General features: G+C 47.2%; 1 protein-coding gene across 3 annotated transcripts in view; it reads right to left on the bottom strand.

Moving 5' to 3' along the window:
• pde8b (phosphodiesterase 8B) overlaps positions 1-16467 on the bottom strand; it is a 64091-nt gene that overhangs the window by 27383 nt on the left and 20241 nt on the right. For 2 of the 3 annotated variants that reach the window (XM_023338131.1, XM_014470028.2), the window contains exon 2: positions 3042-3098. In XM_023338131.1, the coding sequence (XP_023193899.1) occupies positions 3042-3068 (27 nt within the window). In that variant the 5' untranslated portion in view covers positions 3069-3098. Of the gene's footprint in view, positions 1-3041; positions 3099-3174; positions 3359-16467 lie in introns of those variants that run through there. The other variant, XM_023338132.1, reaches the window with a different exon arrangement.

Genomic DNA, 16467 nt, shown 5'->3' on the forward strand with positions numbered 1-16467 from the left:
ATGACTAAAGCTTATCAACGACACAGCCACAAATGTTTTGTCTGCACGGTTTCACTTGAACTTCGTACATACTTGATCAACATTTCCTAGAACCTTCACTTGCAGAAGGACCTTAACGTGTCTCGTAAAACTTCTCATCACCTTAATCTGTCTGCATTTTGTCACATTACAGCCGCGAGCTCCAGCGACATGACAGGAAATAGAGAAATGGTCTTCAGGGTGAAGATTTTCCTAACAAACAGAAGCCTGGATTGCTTGCACGTGTATTCAGCCACCCTAAATCAAGACTTAACCCTACACCATAGCAACAGACGTTAGCTGAAAGGTGTCAGAGTAAAACGCCTCGTGTTGTTTAATAATAACAAAACCCCAATAAAATACATCAAAGATTGAGGCTCCGACTGGACAAAATATGAAAGACTTACAGGGCCGTCAATACTGCATAAGGCACTGCATGTTCTGCAACAGCTAGCATGAGTTCATAATAAAAGTTTTAAGTGACAGAATGATTGAAACTCCACGTTTTACAGCATGCTGCAGGTACACTGCAAATGGACGTTTGAGAAATATGATCGCATAAGAGCTGCTTTCCTTTAACTCGCCTGTATCTGAAGTCCATTACTAGATGAAGGAAGTATACAGAGATTTTGAAACTGTCCAGGCCTGAGAGGCTGCAACAGTAAATGTCAAGGAAAAACTCTCAATATATTGCTCTCCCCTGCAGAGCTTTTTTTTTTTTTTTTTTAAATCTTTCTTTTCATCTCTATGTTCCTGTAGAGGGGAGCGGTGAGGGCAAAGAGGGGTTAGGTCATGGACACAGAAGAGAGTTTGGAGGTACAGCTGCAAATATGGAGGAGGGCATATTTTAGGGGAGCAGTTTAGGGTTTTATAGACCGTAAAAAAAGGGCTCTAAAATCTTTTTTTTTTTATAAAGCTCCCTCCACCTGCACAAATGTGTCTTGTCTGCTCTGTAAGATTGATGGACGGACAAGAGCGGCGTGCCAGGCCTGAACTCAGAAACCCCTGGAGAACGGTCCAAGCAAATCGAATCAAGGCAATAAACGAGCGCCTAATAAAGCGGCTCATTCCCGAACTGCGGGCCGAACCGCCAGAACAGAGGAATGCTTTGTGGCGCTCACATCCCGACCATCTGGGTAACCTCCACAAGCTTTTACTTCCCTCCTGTCCTCCCTCCCCCCCTGTTACATAAGGATAAATCTCCCCGCCATACGTCCTAATCCGTAACCAGAGGATGAGCGCAGACAATCCCCGACTCAGAACCCGGTGCCTTGCGTTCTTGATGAAGAGAGAGGAGATGGAGGCGCGGAAAAGGCCCTCCAAAGAGGCCAACTCGACCACGGTAATGAGAGTCAGCTCAGGACATGTTTCGCAACAAAAAAGCAACAGCGGGTCACAAGGGACGGATCACAAATTTGGTGTTATTTTATTTTTATGTGCGAGAACTAAATCCAGCTTTTATTGGTGCGACTAATAAAAATATATATCTTTTAAGGACAAACTCGGGAACAAAACATCTTTATCTTACTTCGTTTCATCTGAATTTTTTCCCATCCGTCTTTCCAGTCAGATTTTAAAGGGGCAGTATTATGTTATGTCAATTTTTTTTTAGCTTTGCATCATGTTATGGTGTTATTCCACGATCAAAGCATGCCTGGAGTGTTGCTTTGATTCTTTCATGCATGTCTTACAGAGCAGAGAACTTCCCACACGGCTCCTTCAGACTAGCCAGCTTCAATTAGCAAACATCTAGTGGAACGGCGCATCTACTGAGCTCATTATAGAGGCCACTTCTCAGTGAAACGCTGGTAAAAACGTTGTTAAAGAGTTAATAGAGGAGCCATGTTGTGATGACTTCCTGGAGGCAGAGTTTCAGAAAGAGCAGGAGTTTTTAAAGAGACAGAGGCCCGATTTCAATACAATAAATATTAAAGTAACATTTCTTTTAAGTCATATTTCACATATATAGCGTTTTTTATAACAATTGAAGGTAACATAGTTACTTGCTACTTGTACTATAAAATGAGACTCTGAGGCTGGAAAACGCATAATGCTGCCCCTTTAAGGCTGTAGAGCCACCATCAGTTATCCCAGCAGACTGATTTGATTCGGTTGTTTTCCTCTCTGAGTTGAACTTAGTTACTATTTACGGATGAATTAAGAGTCAAGTATTTAAAGGCTTTTGCATAATTTTATTACCTAGTATTTTTCTCCCATATTACATTAACAGAAGGACCTTAGCTAAACCCAACTTAGTGCACAAGTGGGCAGTCTCTGTACCGACACTGAACTGAAGAGAAAATTACACTGTGTACATGATCATGTACACTACACTGTGTACTACATGTACACACTACACTGTGTAGTGTGTACATGTAGTACACACTACACTGTGTACTACATGTACACAGTGTAGTGTACATGATCATGTACACAGTGTGACACATTTTACTGGACGATAACAAATTTTACTGTCCTGGAAACCATTGTGATAAACAACATTGATAATTAAGTAATGTATTGAAAATGGCAAAATAATACAAGTTCACTCTCAAAGATCAACACACTTAATTGAGTAAAGAACGCTTTGCACTGGAACTAGAAGATATTTTAAATACAAAAAATAAAAGTATAAGTCTAAATAATATAGATTCTGAGGCAAGATTTGAAAACAAAGATTCACCGATGCCTTCCATTCAGTCTAACTGAATTTGACCTTTTTTGTAAAAAAAAAAGAAAAAGGTTTATATTAAAAAATATATAATATATATATAAATATAATATATAAATATATATAAAAATATACGCAGAAATTATGAAGACATACCAAATCAATAATTAAACAACATATTTATAATTTTCCTTTCACATGGCAAAACACAAACATGTTCAAGACGTAGAAAAAGTGGTCTGCTTTTCTTTTTTTTTTCTTTTTTTTGACTGAGCCTTGAATCTGTGGAGCTCAAACATGGATCCAAACTATTAAAAAGTTAGTGTTTGCAGATGCTGCTACACGCTCTTACTTGAATTGGCTCCTTAGTCAGCCTCATAGGTCCCACACATTCTTCTGTGGCAGAAACCTGCAGAAGGAACAGAAATGATTATCAACAGAGAACACACACACAAACAACTAAAAACAGTGCGAGCATCTCTCACCATTTTACCATTGATGTCAAGAAGCATACTGGCATATTGCTTTTGTCTTGCTCAACCTGTCTGTTACCGCTTCGGTTTTAAGTCCACGCAGCAACAAATGCTGTCAGAAAGGAGACGCGCTGAGTTAAACTCTCCCCTCCTAATATTCCGTCTGAATCTGTAGCTGCAGCTTTTGAGGTTAAACTCGCCCAGGCTGCAGTCATGGGTATTTTTCACGGAGCTAGAGCGGTCAGCAGTCGTTCGCTGCAAACCTCTTTTAGAGGGTATTAGCTGCCTAGCCACAGACTGAACCCGCCGGGTTTACCGGCTTAATCCCACTGAGGGATCATCTCACACACCGTGCTGCAGGTACGTGTGTGTGTGTGTGTGCGCGCGCGCGTGTGTGTTTTCTCTTCACGCACTTCTTCTAAACCACATGCGTCACTCAGGTGTGAATGCACAGCTCAGCTGCATGTGCATCTTTCCAAGCACATGCGTGCACAGACACGGTTAGCGTCGCGCTCAGAGGGAATGAGAGGTGCGTTCTGTCATGAAGTGCTGTAGCTGACACAGCAGGAGCTCCGTGTGTCATGATTTGGTATTAGCTTCTGTAAATCCACTTGTTTGTGAGCTGGCTGTCTCTTAAGCAGGGGTCTTAGACAGAAGATGCGCTCATACGCCACAAAGGCCCGAGGGGACACGTTCTGTCTCTGGGGCGAAGCAAACACTCTTTAGGGATAAAGAAGGTCAGGGTGTGAGGTGGTGGAGTTTGGCATGAACTATTTAACTGTCGTACAAATGGTGTAAAGAAGGTAGGAGGCGGTGACTCAACCGTCCACCATGACGCCGCTATCCGTCATCAGTAATTAGGCCTACAAGGGATGTGTTTTTGCCCACATGAAATCTCAGGTACCCACTACAAATTTCTAACATCACCGTCAAACGACCAACACTTTGAGAATCTCCAGTGTCTTAGTTTGAGCAGAGTCATCGCTGCTTTACAGTAGATACCAAAATTGGAAAGGATTATTGCTGATGTAGAAATAAATATTGTACATACTGTAGAAAACAACTTTGCCATGCTTGACCACATCTCCTGATCTATAATGGCATTGATCACAAATGACGCCACTGTTGCCTGACGTTGCCACTTAGTGTGTCTGATGTTGGAAGATGAGAACGTCCTGGGAGATTTGTTGCAATACTCTTCGATACAGAAGCACAGTGTGGTGCATCTTTAACAATAGTTGAAATGCAGAGGACTCAAATTGAGAGGACAGAAAGCAGCGCTGGTTGAAAGGTACATTTTTTTACTGGCTATGCTCTCTGGGCATACTTTGCCAAGTTCATTGGTTTGTTTTGCTTGTACTGCTCCTGTACTTCACAGGGTTACCGCTCTTGTTAAATTAAAATAGCCGCTGTGCGCTGTTCTAAATTTATTAGTTTGACAACATTTGTGATCAGTGTGAAGGTTATCCTGCAATAGTCAGCCCCGCCCACTCCTCACTACTTCACAGGGCTGCCTACTGACCAGTTCTCTGTCTAACAGGTCCGGAAAATCTCTGAGACCTGGGTATTACCCTAAAAGTACTCTATAAGAGATAATCTATTTAAACTGGTGGCGAAAGTGATTCGTCTAGCTCTAACTACCTCCAATCCAGAAGTTATGACCCTTTACAGTTAAGAAACAATCAGCTGAGTAGCCCTCACAGCTGCATAATTCCAATAACCACTTCTGTTAACGGTAGCCCACTTTCTAAATCATAACTTGCACTTGGAACCGGCTAGATTATGTTTAGTGACTTAGATGTAAGTCCCAGGGTCATTATTTAATCTCACCAAAGGAAATTATGAAGCCTCCTATTTACTGGAATCATGTACATTAGTTTTACCTTAATTAAAAGAACTGAACGAAGATTAAATGACTCTATTAATTCCAATGTCCACCAACCTCTTTAGAATTTTATAGTATAAATTTATTAAGCAAGCTTAAGCAGGGATATGCGACATACAAATCAATAATCAATCGTAAATAATTCAAAAACAGTGTAATAAAATTTACATGTACAATCATACTACCCTGTCCTCTTTTCCCTGACTAAAGTCGCAAGTTCTGAAATGGAATTTCAATGAGCAGATTCAACTCATACCCAGACGATGGTGGATCTTTGGCAACAGGAATTTCTAGCATCCTTGGTTGAGGTCTTTGCCTTGTGTGGAAAAAACCCTCTTTAGAAAAGAAACAAAGCAGAACGGGTCCGAATCCTTTTGCAAAACCCAGTTCCTCATCCCTGAGGGAGCTTTGTCCTTCCTCCAAGTCTTGTTGCAGAGTTTGTAATTGCTGGGCTGAGACGAGACCGACGATCGAATGAAGAACCAGGGATGGGGCGATGGAACCCAGTCCTTTCTTGGCGGTGTGAAGTCCGAGCTCTCCCGTGGTTCTGAAGTGCGGTCCGTGGCTCAATCTGCTTCAGCAAGTTGTCTCTCCTTCTGCGCCGTCGGACTGGGAACGGCTGGTTCCTCTTTTCAGCCCCTTTTTATGCATCTCTCCACCATGTATGTGTATGGGGAGGTTTGGTCTTGCTTCACATCTGCTGTGCATCATGAAAAAGTACCCACATTGCCCAACCTGTTCTGCTGACCGTAGGGGAAGTTCTCGTACTTCCTCATTTTCCGTTGCCTCAGCCAAACTCAACGCACCAACCATCCTGTGTGCTCTGACCATCTGTTCAGAACTGCTTGCGACATTTCCTGTTTCAGGACTGTGCTGTATTCCTCTCTTTTTTCTATAACTCACTATTATTTATTATAACTCATTAAACACATTCAATCTGTTGTTAAACCTGTTTGAATTAATTTCAAATGATTACAACTTCACATTATCACAAGTTAAACCTGTTTGAATTAATTTCAAATGATTACAACTTCACATTATCACAAGTTTGATCCTCAGTTAATAATCAATCACATCTCTCACTTATTATAATTCATCAACCATAATTTTTCCACAGTTAAATCATTACAGAAATCATTACTGATCACATTTCAGAAAATGCTTTTCAGAAGGTTATTATGTGATTACTTGTATTCATTTTACTATTCATTCATATTCAATTTAATTAGCTTTTAATCAAACTACAAGATTACTTATTTTCTCTCAGGCCTCTATGCACCTTTTCTGCATGCACCCGGAAAGATCTCACACCCTATGCCAGTTTTCTTGACACCCCCTCCATGAGATCGGACGGTGCTTCGCAGAAAACACAGAGTCCAAAGTCAAAAGAGATCAAGTCCATCATCACAAGTGATAGTGAGGATGTCCCGCTCATAGCAGGTAACCGGAGACAATGAAGGTGTCCAGGAATCCACAACCGCATACTCCGACAGATTGGATGGCGGAGAAAGCCAGAGTTCTGCACCCAAATCGTTGTCAAGTGTAGAGTCACCTGAGACGGAAAGGGTGGAACGTTCCAGCGGAGGCGGCAGAGGCGAAGGCAAATCCATGCCGAAGTCTGGCATCGTTGATGGATGGTTGCAGTAGCCGTCCAACTCTGCCAGCAGATCCTGGAAATCCATATCACTTGGTGATGGAGATGAAGGGGAAAGGATGTCCTCAGTCTGGCATGCTTGGGGAGATGAACTGAGTTTCTCAGTTTGGGTACCTTTCTCGTTAGTCGCACTGCTGGCTTGGCATCCGACGTCGATAAACAAATCTGGAGACACGGGACGTGTAGGCGGAAGATAGTCGCCCACCGCCACAATTCGGCCATCCAACAGATGTAAAGTTGGGAGGCATTGCCGAGTAAGTTGGTGTTCCCACAACTTATGAATTACGGGCAGCCGTAGCCCCGTATACAATGGAGATGCTGGGAAGTCGTCGTCGGCTAGGCCAAATGCAGAGGTCCACACGATTTTGTGCACCCGTTCCAGGGATCTAGATGTGGAATCCGCTATGTAGGGCAAATCCTCCAGCCCTGTGGCGCAGAGGATTGCCGTTACATCATTAAAATGGCTGCTCACGCATTTGTGACACCAGCGGGCGGACGATGCCACCCAAATGAATCCATAGGATTCTGCGGTGATCCCACATCCCACACAGCAGGTTGATGCCTGAGGAGAAACAGTAACCCAGGTAACTTCATGATCAGTGGTTATTGATTAACTACATGTACTTACAATAACGAAAATGCTAAAGCGAAAGCTGAGAGAGTAGGCTGGTTTTAAGCCCGTGTGCCGGCTTGTTTTGCGAGCCAAGGTGAATTAATCACAGGAGCCGAAATGTCATGATCTGGTGCTGGTTCACCTCGATCATAGACATGAGCTGAGTCATGGAATATTGCCGCGTAGGTCATCAGCCAGACAACAATGGCGAGGTCCGAGGTCTCATGAAGCCAGTAGAGGACCACCAGGATCCCCCAAACCGTTGCCCAAAGAGCCAGAATTACCCACTTTTGCATCCAAATTCGCCGTCCTCGACCCTTGATAGCCAAGGCCTGGCGCGCTAAGTAGATGAGGATAGATACTGCGAAAAGCCCTTCTAGAATGGCTGTGAGAATCTTAAATGGGGCGGTTCGTGTAGCTTGTGCGCCCCCCAGGACCAACTCCAGTATCAGGGCTGCGGTATCGGTGATGAGCCACAGGCAGACCACAACGCCCCTGCGCCAATTGATGCGAGTACGGCCCATCAGGTAACAGGCGAAGAGGGACGAAGCCAACCCCCATCTGTAGAGAATGATTGGACGGAGGATAAGCTTGGCATATCCTTGTAGCGCGACGAAGATCCTCATAGGATGTCCCTTGGGCCAAGGACCGGTGTGGCAGAAGACTACCCAGGCCAGGGTAATCCCTAAGTGCTCAATGGTACTCACTTGAATCGGTGCAAAAAGTGAGTTGGGATTTGATGAGTTGGTCGAAGAGTTGTTTTCCATGATGTGAGATGATGGTCGCTCTGGATCAGGTCCTGTCGGCAGCTGCGATGAAGGTTGAATGGCTCGCAGGCACACGGCAGCTCTCTCTTATGCAGAAGTAGGCTCCTCCTTAGGGGGGAGGGGCTGGTAGTTCCTCTTTTTGCAACGACAAAGTGCTTTCAGCCACGCCTCCAAGACGATTTTGCCGATGAGTATGGCTACGGCGACGCCCAGGAGACCTAAAAGATATGGCCATAGCACGCTCAAAGCGTCTAGCAGCCACTGTTCAACAATGTTGAGGCCTTCTTCCACCACATGAGCAATTTCTTCCACAACCTCGGTGGCGACGGCCACCAAAGTTGCTCCCATAGTCTCATACCAGAAACAGTCATGTTTATTAGAGCCTTCTCCACATTGCTGCCAATGCTCCATAGTGGTGGAGCAGGTGAGATTGGAATACAACAGGTTGGGTCCTACCCAGTCAAACCCTGAGTCGATGTTCCCTTCACACAGACTTTTCCGAAAAGCATGTCCTTCGGCGATGGCTATAAGGGGATTTGGAATGAACGGAACGGGTAGTCCAAGAATGCTCTTGCGCTTCTGGAGATGATATCCTAGGATTGCGTCGGTGCATGTCCGTCCGCTCACTATGGCCCTCCGCCATGTGCCATTGATTTTCCGCCAAGTAACCTCAGAAGAGTGAGTGTCATACTCCTCTGCATAATGTTCCTCGCAGTAGCTTTCCCAACCTCGAACGGTTTGGCAGGGTCTTCTGGCCAAACTGATTGTGCATTCGAGGACCCGTCTCGTTGTGTTTCTACAGGTCATGCGCCAAGGTCTCGGGTTGACATAACTGTCAGGTCTCCAAAAAACCCCAGGCCAAATCATGCGGTCTTTCGAATAAACCGTGGCGATGTACTGGTACTTGACCCAGTAGTTTGTTGATTCCGTGAGGCATGGTGTTACCCAAGCTTCGAACTCATCTTGTTGGAGTCCCCACCACTCGTATTCCCAATTTCGAGTGTAATCTTCATACCAGGCCCGCAAAGCCCACTTAGCAGTAGGTGCTTTGTCAGGATCAGGGCAGTTGTACCTCCAGGTGGAGTGAAGAGCGTTCCCAGTTTGCCAGAGGTCACAACGTGGCGATGAGTGGGTTTTCCTCCAACAGGTGTCATTAAGGCTCTCAAAAATTCTTTTGGCGACACATTTGTCAATTTTTGCAAAGTCATTTTTAGGAACTTTCAGAAGGTCATCAGGAGTTGGAAGGGGTTGTGTACGCAAATTGGCAATGTGTAGCTCCTCCAACCCAGTATGAGAGCGAACCGTTCCCTCCGGAAAGTCTCCCATAAAGAACGTCTGGTCTTTGGCTATGTATGTCCATGGGAATGAGTTGTTCAGCCAGGTTTCAACTTCTGTACGGATTGTGCGTGTAGAGTGCCACAAATCAGCCCAGTATTCTTCTATGGCTGTAACTATATAATTCCGTCCTGCACATTGCACAAACTTATTCCAGAGGCAAGGATTTAACCAACTAAAGTGGTGCCTATAACAGTGCTTTTGCTCCTCATCATACATAAACCGTCTAGGTCCTTGTCTGATCAGGAAAGCCGTCATGTTGGTCAAATTGGCTGATGTAGGCAGCATCGTTGTATTGACTGGAAGATTACCTCGGGAGGCATTTCGATAGGTCCAGTTGCCCGTTGGTGCTGTTGGGATGATGTCATCCTTTCTGCAGTTCAGGTGGATATCTCCCCAAAACTCCCCTCGTGGAAGCCAGGCCCGACAGCCTGAGGACCTGTGTGGGGCTGGGTATACTACTTCGGTATCCCAGTACCCTTGACTTGGCATCAATAGCAGCGATCGACAAGCCATGTTGCAATGCCATTCTGGCATACCTCGGTCCGGGTGAATCCAGTTGCATCTGACGGTCCGTCGTTCTTTGTTTTGCAGAACCCGTATCCAGCAGAGCACTCCAGTTTCGAGGAAGTCATAGTTGTAGATCTCCCAGGTGCGATTCAGAAGGTCGTCCAGAGTGGAGTCGTTCAATCCGAAGGCTCGGCGCTCCACGTACTTTTTCCCGTTGTCTTTGGCGAACAGCCCGGTTCGGTTCTGGACAGATGTGTCGTTGTTCCATGGTACAAAAATAGCCGTAGTGCTTGTATTCCAACAATTGAAGTTAGCGTACTTAGAATGTCCATAGGTGACTCTTGTATGCGTAAGATACCACGGTCCAACTCCGATGAAGTAGAAGATAGTAGCAAGAACAGCAGCAGCAAACAGCAGGGCAAGAAGCGTTAGCAGCCCTTTCAGGCATAGGGTTTTTCTGGTTATCGTAGTCGTTTTCCGTAGCAAGGGTTCGTTAGAGGTTTCCGAGTCGTCGTCAGTGTCAGTAGAGCTGTCTGATTCCGATGTAACATCCAGCAACTCCGGGTCTGTAGGCTTGCGCCTCATGCCGATAGCATCCATCCTGGCCAGATTAGTGCTTCTCTGGGATCCGCTGTATCAGGCGCTGTACAGATTTTTCTCAAAGAGTTGAGGTGGCCCTGGTTGGCAGGGTTCTTTCCAACCCGTCTGGTGGCCCTTCTCTGCTGCAGGGCTGTATATATGGGAGAGGGGTAGGGTAAGTCAGGCTCCAACCCCCTCCACACCCACTTCCAGTGGAACACCCTCCAGTAGTCCGGCCTAGGGAATGGGCCTGGGGCGGTTCCATTTTTCAGCGCCTGGTCTTGCCAGGATTCGTGTTTGTACCCTATTGGGGCAGGTACTGAGATATAGGTGTACAATGATTGTCCATGCAGAGTTAGTCTAGTGCGGTACCCCCAGGTTGACGGAGTAAAAATCCTCTGGTGTGGTGGATTGGGGTAGACCCTGTCTATTTCCAATTTTAATGGAAGCCTGGTGTTATTAAATATATAACATTCAGGATTTATTTCCCTCCTTACTATGGTTTTCGCCATACTTGGTGAAGTGGTCCAAATCATCATGTCATTAAGTGAAATTTCACAATACAGTCCTTGCAGTGGTTCAAGATAATGGGGACCCCACCTAATCCGTAGTTCGATCCCCCATACCCTGAGATACACTGTATTAAAAATCCAGGGCAGAGATCTTGGGCACATAGGTGAGATTGATGCAACATTAACCGTGTTGTCGGATCCTCTTCCTTTCCAAGCGGGCGGTGCGGTAGGGATAAATAAATGTGGCTTCATGGCAGGGGGCGTCGTGTATTCTTCACTTTCCCCCACCTCTTTTACGTTTTGGAAATTGGTGGGTCGGAGATATATGAGATACTTAAGAAAATAGGCCTCGGTGAGCGGATTGGAAACAGTGAAATCTTCTCTTGGCATATCTAGTAGAATGGAGGTGGTAGGGAGTTTTAAAAACGGGCCTCTGTCTGATAGTCCCGATGAGACTCCAACCCCCACTTTGAACAATCTAGTCACAAAACACTGTCTCCCCTTTCGTTTTTTGGTTTTTTGCTGACCTGCAGACTCGACGACTCGTTTTCCTCCTTCCGGTGCGTCCATCAGTCTTGGTTTGTCTTTCTCCATGGAAATGCTGAGGCGAGCTTCTGCCAGGCGTGAGTTTTGGATTTCTTCTTGGGAGGCTCCGGCTCCGTACTGGACACGGTGGCGTAAATCTGCTCGTCCGGTACCCCTTTGATGGCTACTCCGACTGAGTAGATCCCTTTATAGGGGACGGTGATCATGCGCACTGACAGCTGGACCTGACAGGAGGTGCTAGGATCAGAGGGCGTAGCCGCCCTGTGAGCCACGCCTCCCGGGTGTTGCAAAACTCCATCCCGAAACTGGGATTCCGCGGTCACCCAGTACAGGCAAGACTTCTCCTTTGGTCTCACCGCATTGCTGCCCCATCCGTCCACCTCGGTGGTGTAGTAATACATATCTGAGCTGCGCACCCCCTCTTCCCTTGGTACATCCGGCAGATCCACTATGGGTATCGTGCAGTCATTGATGACCTCCAAAATTAGATGTGCCCAGGTGGTCAGTTCCCAGGGGCCGGTCCACCCACCGTTAACGGCTTGCTCTCGGGCGTCATCTGGGAGTGCACTTAGCTCCTCAGCTGATGGTTGGTATGCATGAGGCCTATGTACCCGGAAGACCACAGGAGAGTGGTTGGCATTCAATGGTGGAAATGACAGGGATGCTCTAGCAGCGTCATATGGCCAGGCGGCTTGAACAGAATCCCACAGGACATCATGGGGCCCTTCTTCCCTCTTCCACACCCATGGGTCCAGTTCCTCTGGAGTGTTCGGAGGGGCGGAAGGTCCTGGTAATATTATCGGTATGGAGCTCCCATAGTTCGGCTGCACTTGCCCATAGGTTCTGTAATATCGCAGCGAGCTGTAAAACCTTGTCACTTGCCACCCTTCAGCTTTGCCTGTCAGTGTTACCTCTCCGCTCCTCAGCTGTTCCTCGCACACAGGGCAGTGGTGTAGCTCATCTCCGTCCCACGTGCAATAACAAGTTCTTGGTTTTTCCTGGAGCCACCCCCATTGGGTTTCCAACTTAAGCCGGGGCAGGTAACCCACTCGGCAGTTCCCACAGACTGTATTGTTCAATACCGTGACTGGGGAGACGCGAAGGTGTTGTAGCATCTCTGCGGTAGCCTCCTGGTGTCTTGGCTTCTCACGGCCCGGTCCTTCCCAGATAATGGGGAGATGGTGGTCGGCTAAACAGACCGGACAGCCGCTTTTAGCTTTCCTCCAAACCAGCATCTCTCTCTCCTCCGACAGGACTCCACTTTTGGCCCAATCCAATTTCTTCAGGGCTCGTCCTGCCCAAATCCCTGAAGGTGTTCTTCTAATTACAACCACCCCTTTCACGGTGGCCAGTCCGAGATAGGGTGGAATGGTACATGATTCACTGGCCATTTCACCGGCTTCTGTTTCACTTTAGTCAGGAACTGGCTTGAGCTGCTCGACTCCTTGGATCCCTTTTCTTTCCAGCAATACTGTGTTCCTATCCAGTACTCTCTTGACGATGTCAGTTGTCTCAAACTTGGGTTTTACTGCTGCATGTACAGGTTGCTCTCTTGCTTTGACCCACACGCGCTGTCCCTCTCGGAATGGCACTCTGGGCGTCAGCTTCTCCTTTTTGTCGCTGGAGCCCCGCCCCACTTCCTTCGTGGTGAACGGCCGTTGGTTGAGTTCCATCGCAGGGGCGGGTCTTTCGGCTCTGCTTCTGTCGTTCAGGGCCTGCCCTATTTCCACCGCTTGGGTGCTCCAACTGTTGGTGTTAGCATTTTTAGCTATCCAGCTTTTCACTAACCCTATGGCTCGTTCCACCACTCCGTTAGCTTGTGGGGTGTAGGGTGGCGAGTAAACTCGCATTACTCCATACTTCTGACACCACTGGTCAACCTGTGAATTACGGAAATGAGTCCCATTGTCCGTGCGCAGCTCTTTCGGGATTCCCAGGGCACTGCATACTTGTTCCAGCATGCCGACAACGCTATTGCCGTTTGCTTTCCTGGCTGCTTTTGTAGTTACAAACCCCGACATAGAATCCACCAGCACTAAGAGGTACTTCTCACCTCTCCTTCCTGTTATCCCCATGGGTCCTGCAACATCCATGCAGACTGAGCCCCAGGGGACCGTGCTTTTGATGGACAACCCATCCATCCGCTGCCCTCGGCGACCTGCGTTGTATTGACCACACACTTCACAGTCCCTTAGCACGCGTTGGACTTGTTTCACTGGGATCCAAAGGTCTTGCTCCTCCAGTTCCTTACGGGTAGGTCGCACGCCTGCATGTCCAAGGGCCTCATGCACGCTCCGCACGACCTCGACCACGTATTCTTCTGGGACCTCCCGTCCTTTGGGAGTTCTGTCCCACTTCTCGGTACCGACAAAGACGATCTTCCTTTGTTGGACATAACAGTCCACTTCATCATTCCCACGCCAATGAGCTCCCTCATGCGTGTGTGCTCTTTGGTGCTGCACTTCTATCTCCAACTGCAGCTTCAGCTCAGCAATCTTTTTCCACAAATCTTTGTGTGCCACTGGCTTGCCCTTTGCTGTCTCGAAACCATTTTCTTCCCAAATGGCCAAGTCCTCTCTGAGAGCCTGAGCGCAGTAGTAACTGTCGGTTACTAACCTGGCACTTTTGATTTTCCTTTTCACCAGCTCCAGCAATCCTTCCAGTACTGCCGTCACTTCTCCGGCTTGAGCACTACCGGGGGCCTTTCCTTTCTGACGGCATTTCTCTTTGCCATCCTGCTTCAGAATAAATCCCCAGTATGCCGACTGGTCGGACCCCTTTCTGGATCCATCGGTGTAGATTGTCCATTCCGGTTGTCCTGGCTTCTCAAGTGTTTCTTGTGGTTTTTTCTTAGTGGTAGGTTGTGCTGGCCCAATTTCAAGCTCCGGGTCCAGCAAGATGTCCTCCCATCTTCCCCACCGAGTATTGGTTGCTTTAGTACTTTCCACAGTCCCTTTTCTTAGGTACTTGTGAACTTGGCTTTGTGTGATGACTTTAACTGGTTGTCCTTGTGCTAAATCTTTCAGCACACCCCAATATCGAGCTAATACCGCTAGCTCTTTTTCTTCCTGCGGGTATTTCTTTTCAACAGAAGTTAGGGTGTAACTCCACAGGGTAACCAAGCCTCCATTTTCGTTACTCACTTTGATCATGGCATCGTCATTCTCGCAGCTGATCTCTGCCACCAGTCTTTCTGACAAACTCCTTGGCTCCAATCTCACAGCTGCTTGAATGGCCCTTCTCAGTTCCTCTAGGTTCTGTTGATTGGCTGCTGTCCAAACCCAGGGTCTTTTTCCGTCTTTCTCGTCGTCCTCACTTTTCCTCAGGCAGTGGTACAAGGGTTTGGCATATTTCTGATAGTTGGGTACATGGTCTCTGACATAGTTGCACAGTCCCAATATTTTCTGCAAGTCGTTTTCTGACTGTGGTGGTTGAATGTTCGTCAGCTTTTCTCTGTACCCATCCGAGAGTCCCAAGTCCGACGTGACTTGGAAACCCAGATAGTTCACTTGGAACTGTCCAAATTGACATTTCTTGAGGTTTAGCTTCAAACCTGCCTTGGTGAGATTTTCAACCACTTTTCGTAGCCTCTCTAGGTGTTCTTCCTCTGTGTCATCAGCAATAAAAACATCATCAATGTACACAGTAGCACCTACGTCCCCCAGTACTTCCATCACTGCTGACTGGAACACATTTGGGGAGTTCTTGTACCCCTGGGGTAACCTTTGCCACACATAGCTTTTGCCTTTGTGAGTGAATGCAGTTTTACCTTGCGACTGTCTAGCGAGGCGTAGAGAGAAAAATCCATTGGCTAGATCAATGCAGGACTTGAACTTTTTGACTCGAAGAGTTTTCAGCGCTCCTTGTGGATTAATTAAACTGGCTCGGTTTGCTATTGTTCTCCGATTCAGGGCCTTGAAGTTGATAACTGGCCTCCAACCCCCTCCAGCCGATTCAGGTTTCTTCACCGCCTGGATGGGGCTGTTGGTGATCGGGTTGAGCTCTTCTCTGATGATTTCCAGGGCGCCCAGTTCCTTCACGATCTTGTCCATCTCCTCGACTGCTCCTGGGTTCAACGGGTACTGCCGAACAGGTGGATGAACCCCACCTTCGATGTGATGAACAAACTTTGGGCCCAAATCTCCACAATCATTTTTGAACCGTGCTACCTGTGCTGTAGCGATGATTTCACGTAGCTTCTCTTTCCCAGCCGGGGAGAAGTCACTCTCTTCAAGTTTCTGTTCTGTCACCGTTGGTATGTCGACCGGTTTGTACCAGTCTTGCTTCTCTGATCCTGTTTGTGTCGGGCCGACTTTCACCAACCTTGCTTTCAAGCTCGTCAGCCTTCGCTCCAGTCGGCGATGTGTGCCTTTCTTTTTACTGAGTTCGTCTAAGTCTTTTACTGTGAGGAGATTGTAGGGACCTTTCACCCACACTACTCCTTTCCAGGTCCCATATGGCATTTCTTCTATTTTTCCATTGGCAAACTGAACCTTCAGGTGTCCTGCTGTTTTTAGGTCTTTGCGGGTCATCGACACCTCCGCTCCGGTGTCCACTAGGTAGGGCACTCCTTCCACTTTAGCATAGATTTCGTCCCCTTCCCAGTAGGCATTTTCTAAAACGACCCGCGACCTGGACGCCATTACTTTGGTGACCCTCCGGCCCCGGCTTTACGGGACTCACGGAGGGCCGTCCTCTCTTCTGGGCTCAATTTCCTATACTCCTCATCTGTCAGGAACTGACCTTTTCCTGACTGGTTTGATGTAGCCGGAGGGTTGGTCGGTTTCCCTTGTGGTCCTGGTGGTTTCTGCTGGAACGGCCGGTTCCGGAAGTTGGATGGCGGTGCTCCTTGTTGAAACGGTCTGCTCTGGAAGCTGGATGGCGGTGCTCCTTGCTGGAACGGT

Source organism: Xiphophorus maculatus, chromosome 8 (genome assembly GCF_002775205.1).
Source record: "Xiphophorus maculatus strain JP 163 A chromosome 8, X_maculatus-5.0-male, whole genome shotgun sequence".
Taxonomy (NCBI): domain Eukaryota; kingdom Metazoa; phylum Chordata; class Actinopteri; order Cyprinodontiformes; family Poeciliidae; genus Xiphophorus; species Xiphophorus maculatus.